The following is a 17815-nucleotide window of genomic DNA, read 5'->3' as shown; positions in this document are numbered from 1 at the left end:
GTGGTGTGTTTCACAGTTGTCCAAGTAGGACCTTGTAAATACAATAACTTTTTTTTTTTCCAGCTGTAGTTTATGTACTGGAATACTTGCTGTTTACTTCGTAAAATAAGTTTTATATTACTTTAGCTCAACTTTGCATGAAGCGCCCATGCATTTGAATGGTGCTTCGCCTCGGAGCTCTGCGTTCGGCTTCTCTGCGCAGCATGGCCGCGTGGTGCGGAAGTGACGACATTTTTACTTCCGGTGCACCGGCTGCTAGCTGTGCTCTGCTGCTCGGCTGAAATCGGTTGCGCGTCGTACCGTGGAAATGGCTAGTCCCGAAGACGTTGCCGTGAAGCGGGTAGCATTATGTTCTGCAGTATTCGCTGGGTTTGCCTACGTGGGATACTCAATCCTGAGATCGGCATTTTGCACCAAAGGCTGCGGCCGTGACGATAAAGGTCTGTGCGTCATACTTCTCCCCAGTGCACGACGGTACTGTTTGCATGTCATCCACGCAAATCGATTAGAATAGTTTGCCAAATCAACTTGGCATATCTTATTAACCTGTCTAAACTGGGCTCAGCAGTACTAGCTTGTTCCTTCGATCTAAACGGGGTCTGTTTTCGCTTGTTCGCAATGTCTGCCTGCACTTTGACATTTGCGCACGCTGCCGCTTTCCAAGTCGCTTTAGCTTTCCTGCTTGAAGTTCTCTGGTGTCTTTGCGAATTTTTGCATTGGAGGCATCTATACTTGTTGTTAAGGGCAAAATCAGCAGAGAGCGCAGATATTTAGGGACATAATGAACGACCCAGAAATCCACTGACCTTGTCCGAGGCAGATCGATGAAGGGCCCGACGACCACAAAAGGAGTACAAAAAGCGAATGCACGAAATCATTAAGGTCGCGTACCTTTCTTCGGCGTCACTGTTGTTGAACCATTGTATATAATTCAGCGCGCGTCCCCTAATAATTCCAGAAAGGGGGAATTAATTCTGCATGTCTGCTGTGTTCTCGCCCGTGGCATGCAATTTGGCATAAACTTGGGACAGCTCTGAAGCCGGTTTCTTCTCCCGTTGATCAGGCACTCGGAAACTGGTCAAGTTGAAAAAGAAGAAAAAACACAAGGGGGAAGTCCCGGGTAGGTGATCTTCGCTTTGGGGATCATTTTCGGATGTCTCCATAAATGCACGTATGAAACAGCAAACAAAATGCTCTATATTAATTTTTAACAATTCCAGCATGCGCAATCATTGTGGTTAACCAATGTACTGCATAGGAAAGATTAAAATGCAACTTGGCCTCACCACTCCTAAAACCTAGCTGCAATGACCTCTTTTTGTGCATATCTGTGGTCTCAATATACAAGACAGTGGGAACTCAGTGAACCAGTCATATTTACCTAGCATTGAATAAAAGCATGCTTCAGACATTTACATCTGTGTGTGACTGTTAATGTTAAAACTGCTTATGACTGCTTACGATGAGAAAATTGCTGAGACAGTCTGTGCAACCTGTCCATAGTGGAACGCAAAGGGTCGTAATGCAGTCAGTCGCACGCAAATGTTGGAATGAACTAGCCTTAAGTGGGGTAGACATATGATTACTGAATGGGTAGTGGTGTCTCTTGTATTTTAGGGAACATATGCTGTTTCCAAAGATTTCACGTAAACGTCCTCCGCAGAGCGGGACCAGAACCACCGCTCTAGTCAGACGGATCTGACGGTTCCTGCGGACTACACCACATCGTCTCCAGCAGAGCTGCATTTCATCCCCAAGTCGGTGCGGGACAAAGTGCGAGAGTTGAACCTCAAGGCGCGAATGTTCGACGAGCAGTACTTTGCACGCATCTTCCGGCCCCGAAGTCTGCAGAACTCCCCCTGGGGTTCCCCCAAGGCACTTAGTCCCGTCGCAGATTCGAGCAGCAACAACCACATCAGTCGGTCTGCCGAGAACATTTACATGATGCCGGGATCGCCACTCAAGCGCAAGAACTCTGGGCGGTCTTCTAGGTGAGGTTTATTGAAGACAATGCTATCAAAGGGGTTGTGCAACGATTTGAATGTTGAAGGAAAGTTTGTACATTTTATGTTGTTTATCTAGGCACAAGTGACAAAAAACACGTCACCTTGCCCCAGAAAACTGCCATCCCGCTGCATAGTCAAAAAAGAAAGAAAAACATTATTTGCCGATCTGCAGCCTTATGTGGCGGTTACAGGAACTACACTGACACATCTCTGGGGGGACATGCGGAAGTCAACAAAACCTGACCCCCTCCACTGCTATGCTCGCCGTCAGCCTGGCGAACCATCTTTTCAGTCAATCGTCGCCGCCGTTTTGTATAATGCTGATCCCTGAAAAGTAATTGCAGAGGAAACGTCTGGAGTCTCTGAAGAGAGAACCTAACGGGAAACCAGGTGATCCCTCAGAGTATGTCACTTGAAAGACGACGTGAGAGTTGAGAGGCACTTTGACATTTGATTTGTTTAATTTCTTAAAATAAAAACTAGCATAGGCAAGGAAGTATGGTTTTCTGATCTTCGTTCTATAGGTGACACAGATTAATTCAGTTATTTGGCCAAAGTCCGCAAATTGTTGCACTGCCCCTTTAAGCGGGCGAGCTGGTTGTTAATCGACGTAGTGAAACCCAAGACGGAGGCAAGAAAAAAAGGGGGACAAGCACGACGTCTCGATTTGAGACATTGTGTTTGTCCCCCTTTTTTGCCTCCATCTCGGGTTTTAGTATGTCGGGGTTCGTTGTTTAATTACTTCCGTTTAAAACCTGTCGGTTTTTTTTGGGGTTGGTCCTAAAGTTTACGTCTGACATGTGGTGCCATGGGACTATCATGAAAGCTGTAAATGCATAAAATAGCATTGAGTAAAATGGCATTCTCGAATCGTGTTCACACTTGCGACTTGCGACCAACTATAGTCGGTTACAAGTCAAGAAGGTAGGAGAAGCTCCTCCCACAAGCGTGATGCGTCCGTTTCAAATCCCTCTGCAGTCGAAAGAAGAGTTCACTGGAAACGATCCTTGTTCTGCTTCAATGAATAGATAATGACCACAGAGTGGTGCCAACTTCTCTTCGACCCCCACTTTTTAGGAAAGCGACCTTTGTATTCATTGGAGTGGGAACCGAGTCCCTGAAAGCAGCCTTTGTATCCATCGGTGAGAAAAGCTAATCCCCGAAAGTCGTATTTGTTTCCATCGGAGGGGGAAAACTCTATATCTCCCTCTCGTGGCTTCCACAATGCTAAGTCAAAGTCAAAGTTTCAGAAAATATGTACAGAAAGGCAAGACCCTCCTCGCGCGTTGGTTGCGACGTCACGGAAACGATGAGACGCTATTGGGTGCGAAGGTGGTGGGGGGATATATGATTCCCTTTGAAGGGCGTTTGCCGCTGCCTTCTTAACCTGTAACTTACTATAGTGACACGCAAACACCGACATTCACTCTTTGGGCGATCAATGAGTTGCTATTGGTGAGTCGCTTCTCGGGAGCTGCCGTCGATTCTGTCCTACCCGCCACAGCTCGGGTTTCACATTTCCCTGCTTTCCCAGTTTCGTTGTCACATGTGTCGTTGTCACCACAAGAGAAAGACTTCCGATGTTGGCCCGGGTCCTTTAAAACCGTACGATGAAAGCACAATCGCTACACTGGTTTGCATTCACTCGAGCTTCCGCGACCTCCGCGTCGCTGTACGTACCTATCGACCCAAAAGCAGCGCAGATTTGCTGCCAGGCCGAGTTGGTTTTCGTGCACTCGTTCAAGTCGGGGCGCTGCTTTCATAAAGAAATGGGTATTCTTTAATAGCGCTGATCAGAGCTGCCGCAGAGACCTCCGTGGCTTTATATTCATGGCCGCTGCCGCAAACCGAGGCGTTGGACAGACGTTAGGTGCCTCACCCACAGAAGTGTGGCGTGCCAGATGTAAACAAATGCGACGCGCACCACACGTCACTTCGATTGGTTCAGATGCCAAGCGACTCGGCGACAGGTCCGAAAAATCAGTCTGGAAGTGACTGCTTTAAACCAACCACTTTTGCAACTCGCGACTGTCGTTTTAGCAACAAAGGTTGTCGTGCGACAGCTGGGACTTGCAAGTGTGAACGCGCCTCAAGTGGCCAAAGCATGGACTTGTCAAACTGCAGCGCGTCATGAATTGCGGGGCTCGTCGTAAAGCGCACGGTTATAACCTGCGCCCGCATGTAACGAAGTCAAACTTTCATTGGAGGTGTATTTTAGTGGCGGCTTATATCTCGAAACATTTCAAGACGTAGCTCCTCTTCTGTGAAAAGTGAGAACAATATCCTTGGGAATTTCATCGACGGGTGCCAGTGCGGACGACCGAGTTGCGCCAAAAGTAATGTTTGGTGTTCTTATCGAGGGGGGTGTTGGCACCACCGAAACACTGCGGCGCTAATGGTGCAACATGCAAGCATGATCCGGTACTCCTGTGGTGGGTGTTTCAGATATCGGCATGAGTGTGACCAACCGCGTGACAACCACTCATGCTTATGTTGAGATGGTTGCCATAGCAACCAAGGTTCGTGCAATGTGTCATAGTGGAAGGTGAGGAGTCGTAACACAGTCGGCTACACTCAAACCGAAGTGTCTGAACCAGCCTCGAACCTCTAAGCGTGCGTTAAAACGGGAACCCTCTGTTCCAACGGGCAGGGCATCCCTCCACTGGCACTGCAACGACCTGAGTGCCAACCATGCGGAGGAGCGCAGCCTGTACCGGGCGATGGTGAAGGAGTCTGACGAGCGGCTGCAAGAGGTGCTCCATGGCCTGTACAACAAGGCCCGGGTGATGACTCTGTACGAGGCTAAGTGCCTGGTGACTCTGCTTGGGACCGGCAATGAGGATGTGCTTGTCAAGACGCTCACCACCATGTCCAACTGTGCCGCCTTCACCATCAACCAGGCTAGTCACGCTTCGTCTCGCCTTCCTGCGCTTTGCTAGGTCGTGAGGAGACTGTGACGCTATCAAAACTAGTTTTACTTCTGAGGCTAAGTGCAATTTTGGCAACTAAGCCATATTTGGTTGCAGTCTTCACCTTAAAGGCACAATGAAACATTTTTTCTCGGTTTCATTAACCATTGCTTTTATATAATTCCTCGTTTTCATGATGTATAAACACACATGTGCCACAAATCAACTGAAAAAGGCGCGAAAATCGAAACTTGAAAAAATAGTTTCACATTACTTTTTTGAAAACAAACAACACAATATTTTTAGTGGAGGAATTGTGAATATGTCTTTAATAAGACCATATTTGCGGATTGCAAGAAATAAATATTTCAGTTAAAAAAAGTAACCTGAAAGAATTTTCTCACGTTCTGATCTTCATCTGATTTTCGGATGGATTTTTCGCACATCTGTTTCAGCCTTAGGACGTGTGTTTATCTTTATCTTGATGGTCTAACCATAACAGAAAATACGGGAGAAAATGGAGCAGTGTTTTAGTAACCTCAGTTCATAGTCAGAATAATGTGCCAGGAGTTCTTACGCCTGCTCACACTGCTGATGTCTGCAGCGACTACGCGCCCGGACTGGGAGTGCTGAGAGCTGTGCTCCAAACTTTCTTAGAGTTCGGCCATTTTCATCATTGTGCTATATTGACCACGAATGCAAACCCTAATATTCGCCGACATAGACATTGTTAGCTAACGCAAGCCGATCGATGACGCAACACTCGTGTCCAGTTTGTGAGCTGCGTTCGTCAGCAACAGGCCCAACACATTTTACAACTGTTTGGATCACAATAAATTTAGAAATCTTTCCAAAGTAAAGAAAGGAAAAATATACCCTTCTTTCTGAATTTTCACAGCAGAAATCATGTTTGTGGCTGCTTATCCTCATGTGATAGTTCCCTTGTGTTGCTAACCGCACGATAACAGTAAGTAAAACTCAAATACGATATTGTTTCATTGTCCCTTTTAAACGTCAAGTACACAAACACATACTTTGCTATGATTGAGGATTGTACTTCTGAGATACTTTCACGTGTGAAGATCGTGCAGTGTGCCACATCTTGCCCTCTTCTCTCTGCAGGACTACCTATGTGATGTGGGGTGCCTGCCTCTGCTGAAGGACCTGTTGGACCACGAGTGCATGGCCGTCCAAGTGGCAGCCACGCAGGCTATTGCGAACATGGCTGTCAATGAAAGGAACCAGAGGCTTCTCCAGGTAAGTCTCTTTCTTGTCCCTGCGCCGACCACCGTAGAAGAATGAGATACTCTGAAAGCCAGGGCCGAGCTACAGGCTCCAACAATATTAAAGACTTATTCAACGAGACAGTTTTGTGCAGCAGTGCTGGACGTGCTTTTAGTTAAGCCCATGTTGACTGGGGTGAGAAAATAAATGACCTTTGTTCTTATTCTCTCTTCTCTCTTTCTCTCTTCTTATTCTCTCGGTGTCAGGGGCACTAAACGTGTATGGGCACACTGCCTTTCCCTGAATACCTGCACACCAGGCGGCACGGTACAATAAAAGTGCAATAAAAAAATACAATACAATAGAGTGGCTCTGGCCAAAGTGAGCTTAGCACTGTCACATAAATGGCCCAAGAAAATGGGTCTTTCACATTCTGGGAGACTGTACACTCCAGCTCATGTTAGTGCATCGGGGGAATCGGTGGCCAAGTGGCCTAGCGCCCACCAGCTCGGAGCACGTGGAGCGAAAGCTCGCGCTGCTGAACCGAGGGATCCTAGGTTCAATCCCCACTCCTGCCCGTTTCGATCTCGATGAGCATCGTACCGGCGTGCGGTCGTGTATCACTACTGCATGATGCACATTGTAGGCTCCAGGCTAGCAGTGGTTCTGCACTGGCTATATTTCTCGTCTATGGCATAAACCAGTGTCGCCACACTTCAAAGGCAGACCGACCTTGTGCTGTATAAACACAAACATATTTTTTTACGTACGTCTTTTTCCGCGCTTGGAAAGGGGTGCAAAGTTGGGAGATTGATGTCATGAAAACTTGATTACGGATGGTCATAGAGATAACACCGGAGCGCCGACCGATTTGTATCACAGCGCTCCCTTGTGGCACGCCGTGCCTGCTGTCGAGAACCGAGCAGTGCATATGTGTGTCCTTTTAATGCAATAGCATTTTTTAGCTATACCCCCACCGGATTTCTTGGACTTTCTGGCCCCTTAATGTGCAGTAGGTATGTGCAGTACACCATTTCAGCTCATATTCGCACCCTCTTTGGAGAACCTGACAACCTTGATGTCGTCCTAGACGTCATAATCTAGGATGCATCCCCGACATTGCCCTTGAGGTTGTCCTAGAGGACGTCCTTTGATCGCCCTAGAGATTGTCCTAGACGTCATCTTTGATGCCGTCCTCTAGGACATCATCCTCGATGCCATCTTGGGCATTGTCCTAGACAACTATTGTTGACTGTTGACTGTGATCAACAATAGTTGTCTCTGCAGCAATTTCTTATCTGCAGGCTTGCTCGTTTGCTCGCTTCAACGCGACGTGCTCCTGTTGATAGATGCCGCTCCGGCAGCCGCGATTCCATAATCTTTGCTCATCGCTCTGAACAGCGGCCGAGCGGCTGAGCTCGCGTCCTCTGACAACCACCAAAGTTAATCAAAGTCGTGACTCATCGAAGGCACACACTCAATACTAGAAATAGACAAAAAATATAATACCCATTTTTTGTGGCTTCTAAAAAGCTGCAAATATGTTGAGGGATAAAAGAAAAGTTGCACAGCCACGTGACGTTCAGTATCTTTCTCCTCCTCCATATTTCTTCCTCCTCCCCAGTCCAGTTTCGATTTCGAGCAGTTGCATTTTTTTACTTTATGGTGAATATAGGTGAAACTGTAGCAAAACATTGATAGGGTAGTCTTCCGACACCATAATAAAATGCCTGGCCAAAAAATTTTAACATTTTTTGTCATGCAATTTATTATGGTGTCAGAAGACTACTCGATCAATATTTTGTTACAGTGTCACATATTTTTTAAATAAAGTAAAAAAATGCAACCGCTCGAATCCGAAACCAAAACCTGCTTGTGGTTGTCGGAGAAGTATAGAGGAAAGAGTGAGTACCGGAAGACTCATGGCTACACCCAACTGTGCACTTTTTTTTTTTTTTTTGGTCGTGCGCAGCAGACGACATTTGTTGCAGGAACCGTTTGCCGTGCGATTCCTTTGCAGTTATGTTTGTTCCGCTCGCTGTTCTGCACTTAAAGGTGAGTTGTTTTGTACATTGAAGAGTTGGAAATGAGTAGTGAGTGCCCGTGGTGAATTTCCGTGATCGGCCCCGAAAAGAATGCCCCCAAGATGTTGCGTGAAGAGCTGCCTCAGATGTCCTGCATCCGAAAATGACATTGTGCGGCAGAGTCTGCACGAGTTTCCAAAAGACCAATGGGATCAGGACCAGGGGTTGGCTGCAATTCCTGTAGAATATTTACGGGCACCTCGGAAAGCGGATGCTACCCGATTTGTATGTTCCTTGCATTTTGTGGAAAGTGACTACATTAAGGTCACAGGTGTCAAAAAGGGAATCCCATACCGTTTAGTTCAGCGACTATCTGTCCACAACATTTGTTTTTTCAGTGAAAATTGTAAGAAAAGAAATGTAAAATTGCAAAAAGTTAGACAAAAACAACAACAAAAAAAATTTGGTACGCCCACATCGGTGATTGAACCTGACTCTGCTGCGTGTGAAGCGGACATCTTTCCACTGAGCTACCGGGGGAACTGTTCGGAAGATTTGCTGCCGATTTCCCTTCGGCAAAGGCACTCCCGGCCTGAAGTTGGGCAGCACCACGTATTGGCCACATTCGCACCTAGTAAAGAAATCATATGCGTGCATATTCAACTCGAAGTATGCACTTCGAGTTTGACGTTTGCTTGAGTGGCGTCTTCAGTCACGAGAACGGGCGAACGGCTCGGCGGCGTCTTCGGGCAATCGGCTTGGTGTTCGGGCGTGTTGTACGGGATGAATACCAATTCTTTAGATCGGTCCAAAATTGATCTTTCGAAGGAAGTAAGATTTTGCCGGTACCGCGAACGGCAGTTCTGAAGTTGAGGTCCCACGCCTGTTGTCCGCTGCCATTTGGAGTCCCACGACACACGAAACGACACCACGTTGAGAATTACGCAGTGAATGCACAGAATGCTTCTGGTTCAACATGTTTGCAGCTTTTTGGAAGCCACAAAAAATGGGTTTCATATTTTTTTCTATTTTTAATATTGACTGTGTGCCTTCGATGACCCACAACCTAGATTAAATTTGGTGGTTGTGTCTAAACCTTAGAAAACGGCCCATTACCACGGAAAGAGAGTGAACACGACTCAAACTGGCCAGTTCTCGATCAGCGGTTTTCGGGCGGAAAGAAACTGACTTTCGAGCCGCAAATTTTGTTCTGGGTAATTGGGCTCTCATATGTCATGTACAGCTAAAAACCTCAGCGAGCTTAAATACCCTGTCAGTGTCCCTTTAAAAGTGCAGAACCGTTTTGGGCCTCAATCTCGGCGGGAAGCGAGATGTGGGAGACCCCCAAAAGTAAAAATTGTGACTAAATTGTTACTTGCTGAAAGTTTTTAAAAAAAAAAGAAGGAAGAGCAGCGGAGCTGGTAGCTTCTGTTAGCGGCGGTGGCTTTCCAGGTGAGCGATTTGCTCTTTTTTCGCAAGGGAATCTGAAGCGCTCGATGCAATGGAACTTTAGGCGATAGCGGCCTCGCGGTGGTTGCGGAACCATTCACGCTGCTGCACACATCGCCGCTCATTTGGCTCCTGCTCCGAAGAAAAATTGCCGCCATCTATGAGCAACAGCGGCAACCAGTTGTCTGGTTGCCGCCATCGCTCATAGATGGCGGTAGCTGTCCAGAGTTCGGTGTCATTATTTCTTTGCTGATGGACACGATCCTGGGGAAACTAGCTCCGCTGTAAAATACATTCGCGAAATTACTCGTTAAAAATAATTTATTAGTATGACCAGTCTGATTATTCTTGCAATGCCTACGTTTCAATTCTGGATTGCCGACGCCTCTTGATGCGACTTGAAACATGTGGCCACCTGTCTTAGGTGTACGTTTTGCGCCAGACCGACGGATGCGAGTGTCGACTTCCCCGCCCGAATGTTTCTGTGGACCCAGCCTTGCATCCCACTGCTGCTGTCGGCGGCAGTGTCCCGGGACGGGGGCCGCTACCTGCAGACGGTCTCGCTGCTGTGCTTGACCAACCTGGCCCTCTCAGACGAGGCGCACGAGGCCTTCCGGGGCAGGCTGCACCAGCTCTGCATCCTGGTGGAGACCGGAGAGGGCAATGTGCGCCTGCAGACCCTCAAGCTGCTCGTGAACCTGTCGTGCAACTCCAGCATGGTGCCCTACCTGTTGGCAGCCAAAGTGAGTAGTGCTTGCCGAAGTTGTTCCTGTGAAAGGGCAACTCCGTCCGAAAACAAAGCCAAAATAAATGACTGGTATCGCTTTAGTGGCACAAAATATGATCACAGCCGTAATACTGCATCAAAGTGAAGCCACATACTCCTCTAAAACCGGTTTGAACGATGTGACCAGCTGATCTTTAGCGGGTGGCAAGCAGGTTAGCTTTTAGTCTGGAATACTGGCTGCAGCACTCCTGTGACGTCACTTTGCAGTTGATTCCGCACCTTGTACCGCGTACCGCAGCACCACAATTGACATTATGTCGCAGCCTTGCGGCTGATTATCACTGTTGCCATTCCTCTAGCAGAAAGTTTTTGTTTTGCCGTAAACGCCCGAAACCAAACTTTGAGCCTTGATATTTATAAAACTACACACAATATCAAAAAAAAAAAAAAAAAATTGTAATTTAGCGACACTGCTTTAGCTGAAAACAGTCGTTATCCCAAATTAAAAAAAAATATTGACTGAAGTTGCCCTTTAAGACTCTAGCTTAGGCAAGTTGTGGAACATGCTTTCAAACTATGATAGTAGTCTTTTGTGTGCTCTGTTCTCATAGTTTGGACGCTGCTGCGTTGTCCCGAAGGATGTACCGCAGACTGCAGGAACTTCTCCATTATGAGATAAATTTATTGGAACGAAATCGTTGCTGAGGTTACTAATGCAATGTCCTCTAGCTGATATTTGTTAGGTCCGTACCTCATTGCGACAACATATACCTTTACCATGTTCATAGCATTTGCTGTTCTTATTAGAGCTTACTATGTTTGTAAGGGCTTGCTCAGCTGGAGTGAACTCTGTTGGAAGAGGTCGTGGTTCTTGTTGCCGTGTTGTTGGAAATCTATGTGAAGGTTTCAATGCAGACTACAGGCACGTCTTTGTTGTGAAATGAATTGACTGTAACAAAGTCATTCCAAGGGTCCAATGCACTATGCACTAGCTCACCTTTTTTTAGGTCTGTGTCTCATATTTCCATGGCAGTGCTACAACTACTGACTGTCTGAAGATGCAAGACGATGTTCAGGCAGTTCTAAACTGGTGCTTAAAAAATAATTTTGTACTTGACCCCAGTAAGACCAAGGTTGTTTCCTTTACCCGTAAGACATGCTGCATTGAGTATCCGTATACCACGTTAGGTTCAGCTATCGCGTGGTCCAATACTATTCGTGACCTGGGAGTGCTGTTTGATTCCCGCCTTTCATTTACTTAGCATGTTTCGAAAGTTGTGAATGATTCTTACCAGGTACTAGGCGTTATTTCCAGAATGACGCAGAATTTTCGTACTTACGCTAGCATGATTCATCTATTTTGCGCCGTTGTTTTGTCTAAACTTGAGTTCTGCTCAGTTATATGGAACACCATTGGATCGACTCAATCATGTATTGTAGAAAAAGTGCAGCGTCGTCTCTTGCGTATTGTTTACGATCGATGGGGATTGGGAGGCGCATTTATTTTGAATATGAATGCTTACTTAATATGCTTGACCTGATACCCTTGCATAAAAGAAGATTAGTGCAAGACATGACTTTTTTGTATAAGATAGTCAACGCTACAATTGATGCATCTTTACTTTTAAGTGTGATTTCTTTCAGTGTTCCCCAAAAGCGGACCAGATTTTCATTTCTTTTCTACCCGCAGAAAGTTTGTGTCCAGTCCCCGATGACACGCCTTCAGCTCCTTTATAATCGAGATAGGAGGGATTTAGAATTGTTTTCACCCTTTTAAATTTTAGAAGAGCATTGTTGGCCGCTTGACAAACATCTGTGCTCTGTTGTTCTCCAATTGTTCGCAGTAGTTTTATTTATTTCCTTTTATTGTTTCTATATCACGTCTTGCTTGTTTGTTGGTCTGTATCTGTTCTTTTATTGTTTGTAATATGTGCTCACTAATAAGGCCTCGAGCTGTTTGTGGGCAGATTAAGCAAAATAAATAAATAAATAAATAAAACATCTCAATTTACCTTTGCCATGTTCATACTTTTTGTTCAGTAAGAGCTCACTGTGTATGTTGCCTCCCTCCAAAAAGAAGCAGATAAAGCAGACATTTGATGCTTTTTCTTGCTTCAAGCCTTCTAGGTTTCAGTTCAGAATAGTATATAACAGTGAATTTTTATTTTGACATTGTATAAGTCGAAATATGATATGTTGGACAGATGGCACTCTTCAATAAGTTTAGTAGAATGTTGCATTGGTAGCACAGTTTTGTCCCTGCACCCTGAACAAATACTGATATTGACCCCCTTGAATTAGAAGAAGTGGCATAAAATTATGCAAGGTTAGGACCCAGTTCATAAGATGTGGTTCTTATTTTTATCTGAACCTACCTTACCAGTACACTTTACGAAGCGGATTATTGCATTGTTTCTCGTTTTTGATGTAGAGTACATAGTGAAACAACTCCAACCCGGGCACTTGTGGTGCGTGCTTGTCCCATTACAGAGAAGTGTCCATCATATGGGACATGTGCTACATTGATGACCATGTTACTGTAAAATGCCGAGCAAGTGTACACCCAAAATATGTAAATAAGGTTTAAAAAACTGGGAGGTACTTGTGTGTTACGTCCAAGAGCGAAAATGCAGGGCACATGGTGGAGTGAGCTTCGCTGTTTTACACCGACATGTTCCGAGAAGCAGCTGATGCATGGGTGCGTCACAGTTGGCTATAGTTGCTGAGAGGGTGGGAATGGCAGGGAGGTCTTGCAGTGGTCCCACCTCTAGCATGAGCTTCCTACCTTCAGCAACACTTCAGAGACAGCGCATGTGCAACCAAGGCACAGTGGAAGGCAGTGAGCGCGTGCTTGAGGCCGGGTTGACAGGGTTCTCACCCTGTCAATGACTATAGGTTTGCTCAGAAATCTAGGGTAGGCACACGATAGGTCTTTTGATTATTTTTTGAATGTTTCAAAAGTAGCATGTGGGCAGTCACCGTGACACGGGTGCCTGCCTGTTGTTTTATGGTACTTCAATTGCTGCACCACTTAGAAGGAACTTGCCAGATGGCGGCGACAGCTCGTACAAATCTCGTATCCCTTTCTCCCCCAGGCGCCACAAAACCTGCACTCCCTGCTGGACGGCCCAGACCGCGAGGTGACTCTGCGAGTTCTCACCTACCTGGCCAACGTGGTGAGCTGCGCCGTCAAGAGAGGTCACACGAGCCTGCTCTCCCTGCCGCAAGAGCACAGGGCAGCCGCGCCCGAAACACTCTACGCGGCCCTCTGGGGCGCCCCTTCTGCGGACCACCTGAGGGCCAGGACGAGAGCCCTGGTGCTTAGCTCGGACGAGGACATCAGCTTTCAGGCGGGGCGCGTGTACGACGCTCTCACGAGGTAACCTGTACGGGTCTGGAGTCGTGGCATAGGGCATTGGCTTTTGGCTCCCGGTCCATAAGACCGAGCGATTATGGGAAAGAGTGCACAATGCGGAGCGGTGGCTCGGAAGGTCTCGTCTGTGAAAGCCACAGGAGCTGCAATGCTTGCGAGACCCAAACACCTACGAATAAACTGTAGGGCACGCCTGTTCTTCAACGCGGGCCATTACAGGAGTAAGCTTGTAAGCATTCTCGCCAAAACATCTCAGTTCCTGCCATCTGTTGGTCCTGAAGAAAATTGCAGTGTGGAGTGTTAGCACTTACTCGAGACATTGCTTCTGAGGGTCTTGGAGCACCATGCAAATTGCCATGCTCAAGTATGATTGACTCTTCCATCTTGACTTGTTGAAACAGCAATGTTCAAAAAAACGAGAGATAAGTCACACTTGGTCCTAAGGGCATTTTGGAAAGAGCTGGTTTATGGCCTGTTCTTGCTATAAAATGCTTGTTCCCAACTTCCGCTGCCCTAAACTGAGTGAACCTCGGACGAGGTCTGTGTGGGGCACTGATTTCAACATCATGTTTCGGGGAGCCTCAACGTCCTGCATAAATTATGACTGTTCGTACTTGACACATCTATAGAAAAAGGTTTGTTGGTGATAGTTCAAACCAGTCAGTGTCACTTCAAATTATTTAATAACATATGTCAAAATTTACGGCTAAAACCAACTGCAGCCCGATTTCTGATTTGTATAGCACAGCTTGTCCCGTCAAACTGTGCTAGACGGGCTCTATAAGGCCTTGCATTTTTGGCAGGTATGAAAGCAGGAGATTACTTTCAAGAACATGGCCACAAGTTCTTGATTGTCGAAGAGTCATTGTTGCTTTAGGATCACTCAAAACTATGCTTAGTTCTGCAATCCCAGTACTTGTGAAAGTCTGACTGAGATTACTATGATGAGCCTAGGCTACGGAAAACATTGATGGACATGTGGAATCGTTCCTGAGCGATACATTGATGGAGAACATTGATGGAATCGTTCCTGAGCGATACACATAGGGTTGTAATCACAATTAGTTGGAGCTTGGTGCCTGCTTCCAGTGAAGTGTGGTTGCGGCAGTTCATGCCGTGACGATTCTATAAAGCTACTAACCTTTTGAAAGGAAGTCACAGTGGTTTGATAATTTACTGCATTATTTGAGGAGGACCCTTCAAAAGCAAAAAATTAATATTGCTTTTTTTTCTTCTTTTTTTTTTCCAATTGAAGGCACAAGTTTAACACTAAGAGGTAATAACTGTACTGGCATCCACCTTCTCAATGCTTCAAATTACGGGGAGTGTTTAGGATTAAATGCAGTCTAGTAGCATTGACGAATGGGATAGTTGATAGTTCATCTTAACGTGTAGCAAACAGCGCAGAGACATGGACAGTGCAGAAGACTGAAGAGTTTGTGTTTGTTTTCTACTCTGTCCATGTCCCTGCGCTGTTTGTTACTTGTTAGGATTAAATGAAGTGGTGCAGAGGGCAACCAAGCTAGCTTGCTGTGCTCTGCAGCTTGCAAAGCATTTAGTATGTTTTTAGCAGCAGCATGGGCAACATGCTTATGCCTTTATCCTTGAGGTTTACTTAGCATGGGCTTCGAGGCAATATACCTCCTGAGAAAATATCACAAGTTTGGAGATGTCTGTGCTTGCATATTTGCTCACTTTTTTTTTTTTTTTTTTTTTATCTGACAGTTGTGAGAGGAAGCACAAAGTTTAAGGTTTAGGAATGTTAATTTTGCACTACCGTTTCTCATTTATTGGGCTTTCATAAATCTCGAGTTTTGCTTAATCGACCATGCACAAAATGCTCGAGACACTCGGATAGGAAGAAAAACGCTTGCCGAAAAACCAGTTTCATCATTGTTGTGTCTGTGCAAGACAGCCCTGAAGTGGTCTTGTTAGCAGTGTTAATTTGAGGTGTATTGCTGGTTGGTGCAGCTTTTATATATGCAATCTTAATTTTATACATCATCATCTGATCTGTGTTGGTGTGCTATAGAAGCCTCTGTTAAAATTCAGAATTTTTTAAGGTAGTTTCATGTAGAATTGAAGGGACTCTGAACCTTATTGTGGCAATATCTGTCCCATACTACATATGCTGCTCCATTACCAAAGCGTAGACTATATAAACGTTTAGCATACACCGTTTGCAACCAGCAGCAAGCTTGCTGCTAGTTGCAAACGGGTTATGCAAGAGAACACAAGTTCTACTCGGGAATGTCAAACCGAGGACAAGGTATACGGCACTAGTCCACTATATTTCCAAAGGGAGTGGTCATATACATAAAGACACCTATATTTGGGCAATATATTTATGTAGCAAACATCTGGCTCAACTGGTGTATAAATCTAGCTTCTTTTGTGGCAATAATCAGAAAGAATCTGATGTTCTTAATAATTTCCTTTCAGTGGGGACATTGAACAGCAGCATATTTTTTTCTTTTAGATTGCCTTTAATAAAGCCCATTCGGCATCCCATTATTGATCACCTGCTTTGAGATGGAGATGGAATAGGTCTGACTTCTTGTTTGGAATGCCATAACATTAGCTGGCGACGAGGGCTACATATTTTTCTGCTTTGCCACATACATCTGAGAGACTGTCTGGTATGCTTTTGTCTCGTTCCACAACACACAATTGCAGTTGTCCCACACTGCAAAGCCCTTTTATTTTGCTCCAAGTGTTCAAGCTCGCTGGGTCTAGGTACTCTTCATTGGTTTGGGCTCGTAAACCCCCTCCCCCCAGCTTGTCGGGAATGTTTGGGCTTCGGTGCGAGTGTGCGCCCAATTTGTAGTGGACATCCCTTTGGGTAGGTCAAAAAGCGAGCCTGTACTGAATAAGAAAACCGTGAATGAGTTTTGTGCAACTCGCACATATGGATGCAATAATATCCCACCTCATTGCAACAGATCTCTGGTTAGAGGTAGCTTGCCAGACTCGGGCTCCCACCGACACGTTTGTAGTCGCGGAAAACTTAAGAAGCGCGGGGCGTGGCTCCTTATGTTCTCGCTCCATGCTTCGCGATTCATTCTTCCTCGTTCTTATCGGCAAACGCGGAGCAGCAGCAAGCTGCTCAGAACTCGCCACGCTCAGAGTTTCTTAACTAACTGTCGGCGACAATAGCAAGTTTCAACATGGGGCCGTAGCATTAGCTTAAGCTACACTGGAGGATGTTTTGACCGTGGGTTGGACTCGTTCAACAGCTTAGGTAGTTTTGGCAAGGAATGGTTCACGTGGCAGACTCTACGTATTTTTGCTACGTCAAAGTGAACAAGTACAAAGAGAAACTGTTATTGCATGCCGGCTGCACCGAAGACAAAGCTTCGGTGCATTCCGGAAGCTGTGTTGGTTCAGGCCACCTCCTAGTGGGAGTATAGTCCATGTAAATAGACATTGCCCAGACTTTGTTTAGCATTCTAATGCTTTCTGTACATAGTTTCATAGATGTGTGTACATTTCTTGCAGCAGAGTGTTGCGGTGCGATACTTTTTGGCTTCATTTTTGTTTTGTCAGACTGGAGTCTTTGTGTAATAATGTTACAAGCTTTTTCTCTAGGTGAAGTACCCAGAGCCGTTATTTTGCATCGCATTCCGACCGCCGAGTTATTTCCTTGAAAATTTTATTTTGACCAATGTAGTCTGACATGTGCAAAGTGAAAACTGTGTTTCATGCAATAGACAGAGCCCGGTTGGATTGTAAAAGAATGTCATGGTTTCCCGGTTGAATAAAAGTGAGACAACTTTGTCGTCTGGTCACCGACTGCCCGACAGTGCTGCTACTCGAAGAATAAACGTTTATTTACACATTATCCCGCATTTTCTGTCTGGCTAGTGAACACTCTTCGCCTGCTGCGTGAGTTCCTTCGTCAAGTCCTTTTGCCTCTGAAGCACATGGAGGTTCTCTATCTGTCGCATCCTCTGCCTCTCCACGTCTTTGATGACTCCTTCGTGAAGCTCAGCTCTCTCGACTTCCTGCTTGTAATGCACGTAAAAGATGGTTCCGAGGGACGCCACGACAGATCCCGCAAGAACCACTTTAGATGTGGTCGACATTCCCAGTGGCAAAGTTGG

General features: G+C 45.8%; 1 protein-coding gene across 2 annotated transcripts; it reads left to right on the top strand.

Moving 5' to 3' along the window:
* Nucleotides 1–97: 97 nt before the first annotated feature.
* Nucleotides 98–17550, top strand: LOC8039664. 2 transcript variants are annotated; one of them, XM_029995578.4, is made up of 7 exons: nucleotides 98–440; nucleotides 1064–1120; nucleotides 1664–1991; nucleotides 4657–4906; nucleotides 6038–6172; nucleotides 10107–10355; nucleotides 13435–17544. In XM_029995578.4, the coding sequence occupies exons 1-7, from the start codon at nucleotides 308–310 to the stop codon at nucleotides 13720–13722; spliced, it is 1440 nt and encodes a 479-aa protein (XP_029851438.3). In that variant the 5' UTR covers nucleotides 98–307; the 3' UTR covers nucleotides 13723–17544. The 2 variants fall into 2 exon arrangements, with proteins under 2 accessions (XP_029851438.3, XP_029851443.3); XM_029995583.4 differs by lacking the exon at nucleotides 1064–1120 and having other exon boundaries at nucleotides 13435–17550.
* Nucleotides 17551–17815: the final 265 nt, after the last annotated feature.

This window comes from Ixodes scapularis, unplaced genomic scaffold (assembly GCF_016920785.2).
Source record: "Ixodes scapularis isolate PalLabHiFi unplaced genomic scaffold, ASM1692078v2 PGA_scaffold2__306_contigs__length_199485367, whole genome shotgun sequence".
Lineage (NCBI taxonomy): Eukaryota > Metazoa > Arthropoda > Arachnida > Ixodida > Ixodidae > Ixodes > Ixodes scapularis.
Note: the sequence above shows the minus strand (reverse complement) of the source record. Positions and strands in the feature narration are given on the sequence as shown.

What these genes read in the sequence shown, in the direction of transcription:
- LOC8039664 (XM_029995578.4), top strand. Translation starts at nt 308, where the DNA reads ATGGCTAGTCCCGAAGACGTTGCCGTGAAGCGGGTAGCATTATGTTCT. An exon ending in ACACAAGGGGGAAGTCCCGG is followed by an intron (nt 1,121 to 1,663) that starts GTAGGTGATCTT and finishes CGTCCTCCGCAG; the next exon opens with AGCGGGACCAGAACCACCGC. An exon ending in AACTCTGGGCGGTCTTCTAG is followed by an intron (nt 1,992 to 4,656) that starts GTGAGGTTTATT and finishes TCCAACGGGCAG; the next exon opens with GGCATCCCTCCACTGGCACT.